General features: G+C 33.7%; 2 protein-coding genes across 2 annotated transcripts; both read left to right on the top strand.

The window, feature by feature from the left end:
* The first annotated feature begins 857 nt into the window (after positions 1 to 857).
* LOC143056218 (myogenesis-regulating glycosidase-like) lies at positions 858 to 4,502 on the top strand. Its single transcript, XM_076229298.1, has 2 exons — positions 858 to 934; positions 2,262 to 4,502. The coding sequence occupies exon 2, from the start codon at positions 2,270 to 2,272 to the stop codon at positions 4,262 to 4,264; it is 1,995 nt and encodes a 664-aa protein (XP_076085413.1). The 5' UTR covers positions 858 to 934; positions 2,262 to 2,269; the 3' UTR covers positions 4,265 to 4,502.
* Positions 4,503 to 5,039: 537 nt separating this feature from the next.
* Positions 5,040 to 13,849, top strand: LOC143057060 (uncharacterized). Its single transcript, XM_076230288.1, has 5 exons — positions 5,040 to 5,152; positions 9,160 to 9,426; positions 11,252 to 11,449; positions 12,267 to 12,380; positions 13,511 to 13,849. The coding sequence occupies exons 1-5, from the start codon at positions 5,095 to 5,097 to the stop codon at positions 13,804 to 13,806; spliced, it is 933 nt and encodes a 310-aa protein (XP_076086403.1). The 5' UTR covers positions 5,040 to 5,094; the 3' UTR covers positions 13,807 to 13,849.
* Positions 13,850 to 16,835: the final 2,986 nt, after the last annotated feature.

The following is a 16,835-nucleotide window of genomic DNA, read 5'->3' as shown; positions in this document are numbered from 1 at the left end:
TTTGCTAGGTTTGTAACGTGCAGAGATCGCGGCACCTTCTTTATTAGTTGCATCGGATCCCCCTTTCTGACCTGGTTCTAGCGATTTTTTACATTCGACACAGCCGAAAACCGACGCCCTCTTCGACAACGGTGTTACTGCTGTTCAGAAAAAGACCGAAAGTGACAATTTTTCTATCCCCCTGGCGACGAAACTTTCATAATGTTATGTGATCTGTAGTATAGCTGTTTGTGTTTATATTTTTATTGTTTAGTTTTTGGTTATCTTACTGTATTGATGGGAAGTCCAGTTTTATAATGACACATGCATACATACATGTACGTTTAGTAAACAACATAATAACAACTTATTTAAATCAGCAGAAAAAGGGCTCAAATCAGTAAAGTTGCAGGCAAAACATCAAATCAGTACCTTTCTTAAAAGCAAAAAATGTTTGTCGAAAGTTTTCTTTCGGCAGGACGGATGGGCAGACGACGTCGAGCGGGTTAATTTAGAAAACCTCATTATGTCTTTGGCGACGCAGATGAAAAAAAAACAACATTTACATGTGCTAGGTTCAACGATTTTAAATTATACATTTTTTTCTGATCAATAACATTTTTAATTGCTTAAAATTGTTTGAAGCTACAGTAACGTTTTAGATTCATTTCTAAACACGCACACAACACTTAAAATACACTATGTACATATATGAGGAACAATTTTATCTACATTTTGTAAGTAGGTTCACTTGTTGATAATATTTCTTCACCTTATTTGCATTTATCACAGTTAAACAATTTATTTGTTATAATTTATAATCTGTTTCAAAACATTTTGATACTTGTACAATCAGTGTAACCTTTTCGTGATAACACAAATCGATTGCTAAATATTCGAACGACCTTGGTTATCCCGTACGAGGAGTTCTTTATCGAAATTGTAAAAATAAAAGGTAAGTTGATTTCTCTTTAATATCTTAATAATTGGATCAACCCATTATAACGATTGATTGACTGTTGGTTGCTTAACGTCCAGTGGCGAATATTTCATGCATATTCAGGACGATGACAAAGTAACAATAATATTATAGGTTCTGTTATAGAGGCGTCCGGGATTAATGTCGAAGAAATTCAAACTGCCATGGGAAAAGAAGGTAGATTGGAAAGAGACAGAAATTTAGCCTTAAAACAGATAACCTACAGAAGTGTTGTTGCAAGGGTTCTTAAAAAGCGTGGCATGCACCTTCTTTACTCCTTTGTAAGATAAGCTTTTCAATTTGTACCGGGTTGCCAGCATACAGTCTAACCTGGCTACATGTTTTTCAACTGATTGATGAGTATGAAAGAACTTTTGAGGGAGCAAACATGCAGACTCCCAAATATCGTATTTATATACAATAAATATAATTCAAACCTACTCAAAACTTTGTTAATGAAGTCGATATAAAAACCTTCCTGAACATATTCTAAAAAAAGAATTTTCAAAATATGAATAGGTATATAAATGTCCAAATATATTGGATATACAAAAGAGTCTAAACTTTTTTTTTATATACATGTTACATAAACTAGATACAATCTGTTTTATTCTGAAAAATCAATACCTGTAATGTGATCTATTATATAATAAAATACAAACCATTCATCTGGATAATTTTAACCTGAATTCACGCGGTTGCTATTAAAAACTAATGGAAATGATTTTGTTTTGTGCTCATCATTACAGTTATTTAGTTTTAAATAATTAACCGTTTGAGTGTTGCTTGCTTACGTACGTGTAGTGGCAAATATTGAATGCATATTTGTGATGAAACCAAATTATCAATTGAATTATACAATAAAATAGGTTCTGCAAGATATGCAAAAGGAAGGGGAGTAAGGACTGTCATTAGAAAATAAAGGTTTGTTTATTAGGGACAGATATTTTGCATGAAAACTGAAAATAACGTCCCCATTGTAATTGATAGTGGCTGGGTATCTATACATCCTAGACAACCAAGCAAGCATTCCAAGTATGAGTGGTTAAAAGTCGGTCTTGAAAAGATAAGGGATAATAAATCTTGAAACCCAGTCAACATCTGCGTTTAAAAAAAATATTCTTAGCTAAAATTGGACTGAAGCAAAGTCCGTTGAAGGGTTTGTCTTGCAATTTCTACTTTTAATAAAGTAGATTATCTGTTTATAAACTTCCCCCCGAAATTTTTGTCTATTTATTTATTAGGATTTACGTATATTGTGTAAATTGGATTGTAGTAATAACATATCATTCAATCATTTCAGAAGTTTTTATGTCTGGACACAAAATTAATGGAAGAATGAAAGTTGGTCTCGCCTTGCTTTCATTGATATTGCTCAGCGCTATTGTTGGAATAATTGCCTGGCAAGTTGGACTAAATAATAACGAGGAACCTCAGACTGCAGACGAGTATGTTGTTGGGAATTTACACTTGGAAAAATATACCTGGAATTTTAAAATAAGAAATTCAGATACAGATGTTCGTCTATCCGGACAATTATCAAATACCGGAAGTACAAAAATAGTTGCTGATGACTGTGGGAGTTCCGATAATGTTCTTTGTCTAGACTGGATTGGTACAAAAGATCTACTTATATCTTATAATAAATATGCATCCACCGAATGCTATGATATACATTGGAGAACACGTTATTGCTCTGATCAAATTTTGTTAGATTGTTTCGATTTACATAATGCTCACTGGTACGGTGGCTACGAGGATTGGAACCAGTTCTGGCCTTTGGAGCGAACGGAAATGAACCTCTCTGCTTTTGTTGCTAATGATTCATACGCTAAACGCATTGGAGGTGTACAGGAACGTTATTTCATCAATTCACAAGGAGTAGGGATAAACATTAGTAGCGATGATCCGCTTTATATTAGCATCAACCAAACGTCCGATAAACAAATTTGCCTAATGGCTAAATATGAAAAGTATCCATATACGAACATCAAAGGAGGGTACCCTCATTTGTCTTACACAATTTGCATCGCTGATAACGTTCGGAAGATTCATGATTTCATGTCGGCGTCATTTTCCAAGCCATCAGATATTCCAGATAGAAAATTATTTAAGTATCCGATTTGGTCAACATGGGCTCAATACCATAAAGATATAAATCAAACAACTGTAATAGAGTTTGCTTCAAATATTTTAAAATATAACTTTTCACATTCACAAGTAGAAATAGACGATGACTGGACACCAAAATATGGTGATATGGTTTTTAATGTCAAGAAATTTCCTAATGCAACTGAAATGGTTAAACAACTAAATGCAATGGGATTTAGAGTAACTATTTGGGTCCATCCATTCTTCAATATTGATTCATTAACATTTCAAGAAGCGGCATCTAAATTCTTTCTTGTAAGACAATATGATTCACAAGTGCCGGCCCTTGTTTCGTGGTGGGACGGGAATGCAGCGGGGATTTTAGATGTTTCGAATAAGGATGCAGTGCAGTGGTTTATTGAAAAATTACAATTTTTACAAAAAACATACAATATAAGCTCATTCAAATTTGATGCAGGTGAAACAAACTGGTTGCCAAATATTTTCGAAACCGCTTACGACAGTCCAAATTTCTATCCAACTAAATGGGCGGAGATAGCTTATGCCTCTGATACTGAAGTTCGACATCAAGAAGTTCGAGTTGGTGTCAGCACACAGCATTTACCAGTGTTTGTACGCATGCTTGATAAAAATTCGAACTGGGAAAATAAAAATGGATTGAAAACGCTGATCAACACTGCGTTGACATTCGGTTTACTCGGATATCCATTCGTATTGCCTGATATGATTGGAGGAAATGCATATGAAGGGAATAAGCCAGACCGTGAGTTATTTATTAGATGGTTAGAGGCTACTGCACTACTTCCGGCAATGCAGTTTTCTATTGTACCTTGGCAGTACGACGATGAAGTTGTCAATATATCTCGAAAGTTTGTGCAGTTGCACGAAGAATATTCCGATCTTATAATTAAGCTGGCCGAAGAGTCGGTTCGGACAGGGGCTCCTATTATTCGCCCTTTGTGGTGGATATCACCGCTGGATAAAGAATGTCAAATAATTGACACCGAATTTTTGCTTGGAAATAACACACTAGTAGCACCTGTGTTAGAACAGGGAGCAATTTCAAGAGACATATATTTACCTCTAGGCAGATGGAGGGCGTCAATAGACGGACGGGTTATTAATGGCCCTGAATATTTGCGTAATTATAGTGTGAAACTTGACGAATTACCGATATTCACTCGTCTAGTTTGACAATTGAATTAAAAACTAGTAGTCCTGCTAAATCCTTCAAATATAAAGTATAAAAGTGAAAAAAAATACCAGGTTCCTTTATAAAACAGTCTTTAGAGCTGAGGACAGAGGACTCTTAGTTATTTTTGCTTGTATATAATTATATATATTTGTGTGTGTATTTTTTGTTGTTTGTTATTTTTGTTTATGTCACAGTTATCATTTTACTTATGTGACAATAAAGAATTAAATATATTAACAGGACGTTATAAAAAGAAGGTGAAGTTTCTAAACTGAACTCGGTTCTTTATTCTTCGAAAATAAACATTTTATTTTTAAGGTACACATGTAAAATGTACAGGTCTGATTTTCTTATTCAACCACATATAAAATTATGTAATAGGTCAATCACTAGCAAGATAATAACATACTGTACATGTGTGCAATCGTTTTCTATTGTGTGAAGTTGTTGGACTGCAATCCTTTATTCTGATTAAATGTATCTTTAAAAAAAAATGTTGTGTTTCATAAGTATTCAAAACCCAGAACAAACATGTTTTCTGAAAACATATTTTTACAAGAAAAAAAAGTATTTTTTTAACCAACACTGATAAATGTGAACAGTTAATGCGTGTCTTATCTTTTCCGACAATCTGTCGTTATTTTATTCATGCTAAATGTGAATAGATACCTAAGGGAAATGACGACAAAAATATTTTCCTCTTTGTTTATAAGTCACGTGGTCTACACTCAGTCTGGTATGTATACTATAATGTTAGAGATAAGGATTGCTGTTTTGTCTGGTAGAATTGCTTCGTTATGTACATCCATATGTATGGTTGAAATGAAACATGGTGTTAACGTTTGATGTAAATGGCAGCGTTAGGAACTATCGAGTGTACACAAGTTGTATGTAAAATTGACAATATATACCTCTGTACTTTACTTTAATACAAACCATAATTCATTTTTAGAATGTACTTTAAATAGTTATCGAATGTTTAGTAATACAGTCCCGGCATGCATAAAAGTAAAGATCAACTGCATTCTTATCGTGTAAATATTTAACAATCACAAAAGAATGTACGCTGCGTACATGTGTCATTTTGCTTTGTCACAGACATATGCGTGTACATTTTTGTATCAAATAGTTTTCTTTTAATTACAAAAATTCTTGTTTACATTAATTATTGGAATCAAAAGAATCATCAATCAAAACCGGGCTTCAGATACACTCATCATAGATACCAGGACTAAATTTTGTATATACGCCAGACGAGCGTTTCGTCTTCAAAAGTATCATCTATGACTCTCGAATCCAAAATATCAAAAAGGCCAAATAAAGTACGAAGTTGTAGAACATTGAGGACCAAAACTCCTAAAAGTTTTGCCAAATACAGATAATCTATGCCTGAGGTAGAAAAGTTTTAGTATTACAAAAATTCTAAATTTTGGAAACAGTTAATTTATAAATATAACCATATCAATGACAATTCATTTTTGTGCTGACTACTGGGCTTGTGATACCCTTGGGAAAATAAATCTCAACCAGCAGTAGCATCGAACCAGTGGTTGTAGATGCACTCATCATAGATACCAGAACTAGATTTTGTATATACGCCAGAATTATTGTGAAACAACGTTACCTAAATAGAGGTGGCGTGAATCGGATGTTGATAATACAAATTCCAAAGATCTTTCAGTGTACATACTATCTAAGACTCTTTTATCTTGCAATAGAATTAAAGCATTTAACTTTTCCACACTTTTCAAAAGAACTCCACATTTGAAACTAGACAAATTTTAATGAGCTGGTTCTGCTTTGTTTCATAAAAATGATTGGCCAGAGAAGGTACAAGCATCTTTTCTTACAGATGAATAAATCCTACTACACATTACTCTGATTTCAAAACAGTCTTTGAAACTTTTCAAGATGCATGATTTCTTTATTAACATATTACATTTGATGCGTTTAGAAAACTTGTGTTAACAAACAATTGACATTTCCATGGGAACCAATTACTATGCCCCTTTTCTTTCCGACTTGTTCTTTTATTCTTTTTAGGCCGACTGCATACGGGAACGTTTTAGGGAGAAAGAAAAGAAGTTAGCAATATCTTTTAACTTTACGTTCTGATATACAGATGGTGTCAATAAGTAATTCACTCATTCATTACTATATGTCGAACATATATATCGCATCGAACTGGAGTTAAAGGATACAAAGATACGTTTAAGTCTGTCTCATGCCTTGACATATAACTAGAAATTGACAAAGAGCGTTTGGCGCTGGATATACGGTATTTTGTTTTTGTCAAGAAAAGTAAATTTTTCAATTTGATCTTTTCTGTTTGTTTGTTAACTTACTTGTTGCATAGGACACATTTTCTATGATGAGTTTATTTGCTGTAACTGAAAACAAAATAATAAGTTAAAATGATTATTTAACTTACTGCAATACCTTTCGAAAATAGAAAGCGATGTTTTGTTAACCTCTGACTTTAGTGATATACTAAATGCCACAAATAACTCAAGCTTTGTCGAATCATTATCAAATATTTGCACAATGGTCATGTAATGTAAAGGCTAACTTTACGTTCCGATAAACAGATGATGCTCTCCAAATAAGTAATTCAAACATTGATGACTATATGTCGAACGAATATATCGCATCTACCTTGAGATAAAGGATATAACAAATGCATTTAAGTCTGCCTCATGTCCTGACTAACAGCTAGAAATAGGGTCGGTTGAATAGAAAACTATACATACGAGAAAAGATTCCGAGATGATTTCAGCCCCCTAAGTGTGAACTTTTAATTTCTATGTTGCAACATTCCATCGGCACTTGCATAAGGAATATATACCTCCCAGTTGATACGATATTCTAGGGCTTGCATGTCATACCTTGACGTCCTTGATAGAGGACAGCTACTCACAAGGAAGATATTAAACCAAAAGTCCAAGGTGGTGAGACCATCACGTGTTGGTTAACCGTTATTATATACCCGTTATACTGATGCTAGTGGACATGTTCAAATATCATAACTACAATGTCGTCTCCTTTCCTAAAAGGTGACCTATTGATGTATGCTTATTACCTGGTTTGTACTAACATGATGATCACGACAGGTGCCACATGTGAAGCAAACTCTGATTACCCTTCTGAAGCACATGAGATAACCCAAAGTGTTGGAGGGGTTTGTGTTGCTCAGTCGTTATTTTTCTACGTTGTGTTTTGTGTACTACATGTATTATTTGTCTGTTTGTCTTTTTATTTTTTAGCCATGGCGTTGTCAGTTTATTTTCGAATTATGAGTATGATTGACCCTTTCGTATCGTTCGCCTCTCTTCATTTGATTGGATAAAAAAAATGTCTTTAAAATAAATGAATTGCCCTAATAAAAAAAGTTAAATTGTTTTATTTTGTTGGAATCTTTAATTTTTAACTCTTTTTAATTATTCATTTTAAAGAAATTAAAGGTCTGATTGCAGGTGGTGCGTTTCCTTTGGTGTTGAGTATATAAGACACCGTATGGGCTACAACAATACACAAAATACATACGGTACTGCGAGTTATTAAATGCCGCTATGTTGCGAACATTTCAATAAATAACGCCAGAAAACCAACGGCCTGATTTGTCCTGTAAAACAATAAGTTATCAAAGGTACCAGGATTATAATTTAGTACGCCAGACGCGCGTTTCGTCTACATAAGACTTATCAGTGACGCTCATATCAAAATATTTATTTATAAAGCCAAACAAGTACGAAGTTGAAGAGCATTGAGGATCCAAAATTCCAAAAAGTGGTGCCAAATACGGCTAAGGTAATCTATTCCTGGGATAAGAAAATCCTTAGTTTTTCGAAAATTCAAAGTTTTGTATTCAGGCAATTTATAAAAATGACCACATAATTGATATTCATGTCAACACCGAAGTGCTGACTACTGGGCTGGTGATACCCTCGGGGACGAAACGTCCACCAGCAGTGGTATCGACCAAACATATGACATACATGTTAAAGAAATTCAAAAAACTTGGAACAGTCACATGAACGCATGATCTTGTTTAATGAAAGCATATAAATATGGACCGGAAGCAGGAACACAACTGTACAGCAATACACATACTAGTATATACTTACTTAACGACACGAACTATCCAAATTCAACCATTTGCTGCATTTAGTGCAAGGTGGTACCAATCACCTTGATTAGAATCAATTCGGCTCGTATAATTTTAATCAGATTTTGACAAAAAAAAATTAAAAAAAAAATAAATCACACATTTTCTCGGGAAAATTTCATGGGATATATATAGCAGTTTGACAAACACTAATTTTGATAATTATGAGAAGCTTAATATTTCCCTAACAATACAACATGATTAAAACGTTTACTAGATGATTTGTTATGTGTTATCTCTCTGTAGTGGTATGTATCACCTTAATGTCCGATGTATCACATGTTTCATAGTCATTAACATATCAAATCAACTTTTTCATTTTTTCGTAGATACATTCAATTAAAATATGAAAAAGTAACATTTAGAGTCGCTATTATAGCTTAAGTTTAGGCAAACTATGGCAAAAAAGAAAAAAACGGGAGACTATTATTATAAAGAATATTCTCATTTTGTTTGGAGATTTTTGATTGAATGATATGAAATAAATCAGATATGGTAAGATTTTCAATAGAACACCTTTTCATAAAAGAACAAAGAACAAGTTGGAGTTAATGACAAAATAACAAGGCAAAAAAAGAAAAGCGACAAACAACAAACAATTATAGAATACAAATCACAACATAGAAAATCATGCAAAAACCGAGTTAAATGAATGCTGTAACGTTTGGTTTTAAACAGTTCTTGTACAGTAATACAGGTATATAATTATACGTATCTTATTTTTTAAAGATTTATCATCATGTCCATCAAGAATTCAGCAACTGCAACACGTACGTGTCTATACAGATGCATGCTTACTGTTTGTCGAACATAAAGTGTCATGGGACGATGCTCGTAAAAGCTGCAGGAGCTTTGGAGGAGATTTAGTAATGATAAAAGATAGCGCAAAACAAAAGTTCATTTTGGATTCTTTAACATTTGAACATTGGAATACACAAAATATATGGATTGGTGCAACAGACAAGGCTAAAGAAGGCGATTGGCGCTGGATAGACGGTATTAGTTTCATTTTTTGTTCAATAAAGTTGAAAATAGAACTCAGAGGCGGATTTAGATTTTTGTTTTCTCTTTGGTCTTTTGCGTTTGTTTATTATTTTACTAAGTGCAAAAGATACATTTGCTGAAAACAAGAGAATAAGACTTGCTCCAATACTTTTATAGAAAAATCTAACGGCATTTTGTTAACCTCTGGTGACTCCAATGATATGTTAAATGTCACAAATAACTCTAGCCTTGTCGAATCATTACCAAATATTTATTCAATGGTTATGTTATATGAAGATTAGTTATCGCTTGAATTTAGCCCCCACCACCACAGCCCCAACCCCACCCCCGCAAAAATAGGGGAAGTGCAAGTCTAAACATTTTCATTCAAATTCTATTAATCGCATGTGTATGGTAATGATGAAAACGATTCGAGTTTTCATGAATCTGGCATAACATTTGATTTAGAAATACTTTCTTTCGTTTTGCTCTGTCCTTTTTTAATATTTTCCAAAATGATGATCGAGACAGTTAGTATTCGTAAGAAAACCCAACGAACAAGGGAGTATTGTATAGCAATAGCATGATGTATATTCACACCTTGTCTGACTGATGGAGTGGAAATATTAATTCCAGTTCTCGATGTAAAATTAGTCCTAGTTCAATGCAAATTAATGAACAATTGCATCAACACACTGAGGTAAACTGTCTGTGTGTTTCAAGACAAATGATTTTTATATCTTTCAACCCTCTTTTATCAGTGACAGTGTTAATTTGTAACCCTTAATTCCAGTCAATCTAATTTTAGAACTATTGTATGCTTAAATATAATTGATCTCGTACGTAACATACATGAAATGGTTGCTACTTGACGATATTGAATCAGTCATATTTCTGGAAATAAAGTTTGGAAAAAGAATCCACAGTTGTTGACCCTACCTTTTACATTTTCTTTATTTGTCCTTAATCTGTCCGTCAATTATAAACTGCATGTGTGTATCTATTCCGACACCGCATTCAATTAGAACTTATTTTTAAGAACATATAGAATAACAAAAGTACTAACAAAGCTAAAACAGCATTTATTTAAAAAAAAAAAGGAAAAGTTCATAACTTTATCAATCAACACAACATATGGACAACAACTGTCATTTTCCTGACTTGTTAGAAGCCTTTTCGATAAAAATGGAGGGTTCAACCTGGGTTTATGGTTACAGGTAGCAAAACCACCTAATTGTATGACAACTATTTATAGATCAGTTATAAAATTCCTCTTTTTGTTCAAAACGAGTGAATCTTAGAGAATTGATATGATGTTGGCAAATAGTTTAATAAATAGAAATATTGAAACCCTATGAAAATCGTATATTTTTCTATGAATCTAATAGACCAATTCTTATTTTACTTTGCAAAATTGACGCTTGCAAGTTATTCAACACATCATAACGAAAACATGACTGAACAGAGGCATTCTTTGGTTTTAAAATTTTATTATTCTGAAACTACTAAGATAAATATTTGAAACATTGATCGATAAGAGGGCCCAATTCAAGTTATCTTAATAGCCAAGTCATCAGTTTGCAAACATGACTATTACATCATCTTTTCAGAACATGCTGACGTTCACTTTCACTTTGTACTACCTTACTTTATATATATTTCCTTTAATGGAGTACATTTCTGTTCTTGCCACTAATCGTGTTTGAATCACCGGATTTTTTTCTTATCGATTAATGCAAAACAATAATGATGTTATCAACTATGTGCTAAATATTACTAACTGATTAATTTATATTACCTTATAATCTTATTTCTTAACAGAATACATTACTTTCAGGAAGTCATGTAACATACGGAAATTTTGCGGACGGACAAGGAAATAAGTACCACGTCACAAGAAGATTTTTATTTTCTGATGGTTCAAACGAAGACTGCGCACTGATTAGACGTAGTGATGGTGGTCTATGGCATGATTATCCGTGTGATTTCGGTTTAGGGAGCTTAGGATATCATTACACTTATGTCTGTGAATTCCGTAAGTATATATTGCTAGTGTAATAACAGTTTAAAGGGACACTATCTATTAAATTTGTGTTCACCGATTTGACTCAAATTCTCATATTAGATTTATAACAATGCAAAAAGTTTATCCACACTATTGAAAGTCTTGAATAAACAGTTTACAAGTCATGAGTTCGATAATATGTAGCTTCGTTTCGTGTGTATTTTAGTCTAGACGCCATCTAATTAACTATCCAGTTGACATCCAAGACCTCCGATGGTCATATAAGCGATATAAACATAAATTGGTATAAATAGAATGCAAACTCGTGCAATTGAATTTTCCTAGGTCAGTTTAATTTCCTATTATAGATTAAAAATACATATTTATCATCGTTTATACCTGTTTAAGAACTCTTTTTTTTGTGGATCGAATCAGTCAATCCAATCATTTACCATTGTATCAATTTCAATGTTGACATTCTTTTCCTTTAAATAATGTAACACGCACAATTCATGTGTTATACATTTCTACCTAAGGTGTAAATTGAAGGTCACATGTTTTTGTTTAGATCTAATTATTCCTGCAAGTGAACAATTCGTCATCAATGTTTCATAGCTTATTTGGACAATTGAACCACACTGGCTTTCCTATTGCATACTGAAAGTCATGCCTATTCCTAATCTATTCCAAATTAGTAAAAAGTCCCCAGTCGGACGAATTTATACATTAATCCCGCGTAACACTAATGACTGCAATGAGCGTGCACTGTTGTAAGAGCTGTTATTTTCTCGGAAAGCATGAATTATTAAACAGAATTTAATTTGTAATCATTTTCTTCTTGTTTTAGCCAGGACTGATAAGCTTGTACAAGTACGATCAACTACTACATTCATTCCACAAAACACCAATCCTTATAATACAACTATCACAACAGTATCAACACAGTCGACAACAGCTAAAGGTACAGTTATAGAGCTAGAAGAGCGTATGAAGGTTATGTATTAGGAAGTTTACGAAAACATTTAAGTCTTCGATTGCGTAGTCTAATACCATCAACATTTTGAATTAGTTATCTGACCTACATACATTCCGTTAGCATCGTTCCCACTTGGTTCTTTATTATTATGAGGCCGACTTCATACAGGAACTTCTTAGGAAGAAAGATAAGAAGTTAGCGATATCCTTTAACTCTACTTTCCGCGATATAGATGATGTTAGTTTAACTAAATAATTCATAATTTGGTGACTATGTGGAACGCATATATCCCATCGAACTAGAGATAAAGGATACTACAGATACAGTTACGTCGGCCTCATATCTTGACTTACATCTAGAAATTGACAATGAGGGTCGGTTGAATACAAAACTTTACGACAAAAGAGATGATTTCAGCTTTCCAATTGTGAACTTTCCATTTCTAAGTAGCAACATTCCAGCAGCACCTGCATACGGGGTATATATCTCCCAATTGATATTCCCGTGCTTGCATTTCCTATCATGATTTTTTTTATAGAGGGTTGCTGCTTACAAGGAAGCTAATAAACCAAGAGTTCCAAATGGTAAAGTTGAAATCATCCCTTCGTAAATTTTACGGACGCTATCACGAGTTGGTTGACCGTTATGGAATAACCATTTAACAAATGATATCGGATATTTTCCTTACGTCGTAACTACAATTCCCTTTCCTTTCATGAATGTGACCTACCGAATTAGACTATTTACCGGATTTGTTATCACATAAGCAACACGACGGGTGCCACATGTGGAGCAGGATCTGCTTCCCTTCCAGAGCACCTGAGATCACCCCTAGTTTTTGGTGGGGTTCGTGTTGTTTATTCCTTAGTTTTCTATGTTGTGTCATATGTACTATTGTGTGTCTGTTTGTCTTTTTCATTTTAAGCCATGGCGTTGTCAGTTTATTTTCGATTTATGAGTTTGACTGTCCCTTTGGTATCTTTCGTCTCTTTTATTGAGATTATAATCATGAAAATGTAATTCGTTTTGTGTATTTCGAAATGAATTTATATTTTCAAGTTTGATGTAATGATAAGGAAATCCGCTATTTAAAAACTTAATGTGTTGTTTTGCAGCTTTCATACTGACAAAACTTGTAAAATCAGGCAGAAATGTAACATTCAGTTGTCCCATTAGACGTGCTGATGGAATTGTAGTATGGCATGGACCTCCAGATTCCAGGACATTATATGCAAGTGGCACAGTAATCAATCCAAGGCTGTCAACTATTGCTATTGTTGGTGATCATGCACAAGGAGAATATAACCTGTATTTAAGTTTCGTAACAAAGTATGACGAAGGTCATTATACATGTGGTATGACGTACAACGGTACTTACCAGTCACAAGGATTTTCATTACATGTATATTAAAACCTTAGATTCTCAGTTGGATATAAAAATCTTTAGAAATGTAGATTTGTTTCTTTGTACTTGTAAATATTACATTAAGAAGAGCATTAAGGAATTTTTTTTTTTAACTTTTTTGGATTCGAGCGTCACTGATGAGTCTTTTGTAGACGAAACGCGCGTCTGACGTATATTCTAAATTTAGTCCTGGTATCTATGATGAGTTTATTTACAACCACTGGGTCGATGCCACTGCTGGTGGAGATTTATTATTACCCCGAGGGTATCACAAGCCCAGTAGTCAGCACTTTTTGTGCTGACATGAATTGTCATTGATATGGTTATATTTATAAATTTACTGTTAACAATTTTTTTAATTTTTTGAAATACTAAGGCTTTTCTACCTCAAGCATAGATTACCTTCGCTGTATTTGGCAATACTTTTAGGAATTTTGGTCCTCAATGCTCTTCAACTTCGTACTTTATTTGGCCTTTTTAACTTTTTTGGATTCGAGCGTCACTGATGAGTCTGTTAAAGACAAAACGCGCGTCTGGCGTATATACTGAATTTAGTCCTGGTATCTATGATGAGTTCATTTACAACCACTAGGTCGATGCCACTGCTGGTGGAGATTTGTTTCCCCGAGGGTATCACAAGCCCAGTAGTCAGCACTTTTGTCTCTATCTGTTGGTATCTATGATGAGTTTATTTAAAATCAATTTAAGCAACATTTCTGTCATTGATGTGTTTCTGTGCAAATATCATGGCTTTGCATTCATACATACAATAAATTATTTTTTTTTTCTATAATCAAACTCAGATACTGACTACTCAGTTACTCTCGTTTGAAATGTTTTAAATTGTAGTTTTGTGGCCTTTTATAGCTGACTATGCGGTATGGGCTTTGCTCATTGTTGACGACCGTACGTTGACCTTTAGTTATTTTAAATTTCTGTCATTTTTAGTCTCTTGTGAAGATATTTCTCATTAATTGGCGATCATACCACATCTTTGTATTTAATAAAAGTGAGAATTGAAATAGGGAATATGTCAAAGAAACAACATCCCGACCAAAGAGCAGACAACAGCCGAAGGCTACCAATGGGTCTTCATCTCAGCGAGAATATCCCGCACCCGGAGGTGGCCCCTTAACTGTGTTCCAGTTCAGTGAAAATGGACGTCACACTAAACTCCAAAACACTTATATCAACAACACTTAAATCAATCGACACTCCTTACGAACGGAATCGACCGAGTTTACTCACTCTTCTCCTTGATTTTTTCAACGCTGAAGAAGATTCACATTTTCAGTATACTGATTGAATGTCAAAGATTGATCCAGCATCTCGCGGCCCTCTGTATTATTGGCTATGGTCGTTGGGTGTAGCCCAGCCTATTCAGAAAATATGGAATGTGTTGAGTTAGACTAGCTTGGTCGTTATTCATTATATACACGTACCTCAACTCATGATCTTGTTATACAGTCACTTACTGCATGTGGTACATGTTGTTGTTTGTTGTTGCTTATCGTTTTAATTTCATCATTTTGTAAATAAAGTAGAACGTAAACTTACTTTATCTCGAATTACACATTTACAGTTAAAATCATATCACGGATTTCTTCACATTTCATGCAGATGTCCTCCTTTCATTCTGGTCCATAAACGTCTATTTCTCCGAAAAGCAACAATAAAGAAGAAAAAACATTTTGGTAACCTTTTACAAAAGCAGGATAAAAACAAACTGTATTTTAAATGTTCTCGCTACTACTAGCCTCGACTTTTTAAATTTATGTTTGTAAATTGCGTAAACACTAATGTTAATATGTTCCTCAACAATGTGATTGTCAATTGCATGATTGCTTATTGTTTACAAAGTCCAGTGGCAAATATTTCAGACATACTGAGACGATTACAAATTAACAAGACTAAATCAAATGTGTTATGCACTGGGAAACAGGCCGATAAATGGACAGCAAAAAGGAAAAAGAGCGTAGTACGTTTGATGTTGGATAAGAGTAGAAGATCAATGGCCAGACTTAGTAATCCTCAAACATTGTTACCAATATTCCTTAACTTTCAGTTCAAGAGGTATCAAATTTAGCGTGGTCATTCCCATTATCGAGGTGGCTTCGTATTAAAAGAATCCGTATAGCAAAAAGACGATACTTAAAGTGGATGTACATCCTCATATGGATGAACATGGTCCATTTCTATAACCCGGGATTATACACGCTTGGTCCTTTGTGGTGACTCCGTTATAAACACGACACATATCGGAATCGATGCTCTGTGATTAAAAAAGATTGTGAATAAATGTACATGAAACGTTACATGCCAATGCAATATATGGCACTGATAATACAACAAATAATGTGTACACATGTTTATCAGAGGATAACAATTTCTGTTCGGCTTCCTGATCGATAACAAGAATCGTGAAAACATCATCATGCCGCACTCGAGCGTCCTCCAATTAAGAATTGAATGCTTCTTTTTGTAACTTTATTGGGGTGTAAAAATGTTAACCGAAGTACATTTTCCGCGCTTCATTCTAAAAATGTACGCACGGTCAACGCTTTTACAACCTTATAAAGTTACAAAAAGAAGCATTCAATACTTATAATTGCATTTTTTAGCTATGGTCATGAAATGAATGAAAAGTTTTATTGAGTGATGCAATTGCTTTACGGAATAACATGTGATGTACGGTTAGCCAATCAGAATAAAGTATTATAATGAAACATACATCTAATGTAATTATATTGAAATAATATCAACAAGAGTATATTTTTTCCGGAATGTTTGCATGTTTGCCTTTATTTTATGAAAATAAGTAAGTATTTTATTTTGAAATATCTTCAGTTCATGATTAAATTTATAAAAACTTACTAGAAGAAAAATTAGAGTTCGAACAATATTTTGGTTAAAGACCTGCATTGAATCGTTGTTTTCTGTCACTTAATTTTAAGTTTATGTTAATCTGAGTTTTTCATTTATCTTGAAGTGCGAAAAGTCGATCATAAAGATAATGATCTTGCATGTATATATAT

This window comes from Mytilus galloprovincialis, chromosome 13, assembly GCF_965363235.1.
Source record: "Mytilus galloprovincialis chromosome 13, xbMytGall1.hap1.1, whole genome shotgun sequence".
Classification (NCBI taxonomy): domain Eukaryota; kingdom Metazoa; phylum Mollusca; class Bivalvia; order Mytilida; family Mytilidae; genus Mytilus; species Mytilus galloprovincialis.
This window is presented reverse-complemented; position numbering and strand designations above follow the sequence as displayed.

Excerpts from the sequence above, each read along its gene's own strand:
- LOC143056218 (XM_076229298.1), top strand. The coding sequence starts at position 2,270 with ATGTCTGGACACAAAATTAATGGAAGAATGAAAGTTGGTCTCGCCTTG.
- LOC143057060 (XM_076230288.1), top strand. The coding sequence starts at position 5,095 with ATGGTGTTAACGTTTGATGTAAATGGCAGCGTTAGGAACTATCGAGTG. Across the intron at positions 5,153-9,159 it reads CTATCGAGTGTACACAAGTT|ATTTATCATCATGTCCATCA; the intron begins GTATGTAAAATT and ends TATTTTTTAAAG. Across the intron at positions 9,427-11,251 it reads CGATTGGCGCTGGATAGACG|GAAGTCATGTAACATACGGA; the intron begins GTATTAGTTTCA and ends CATTACTTTCAG.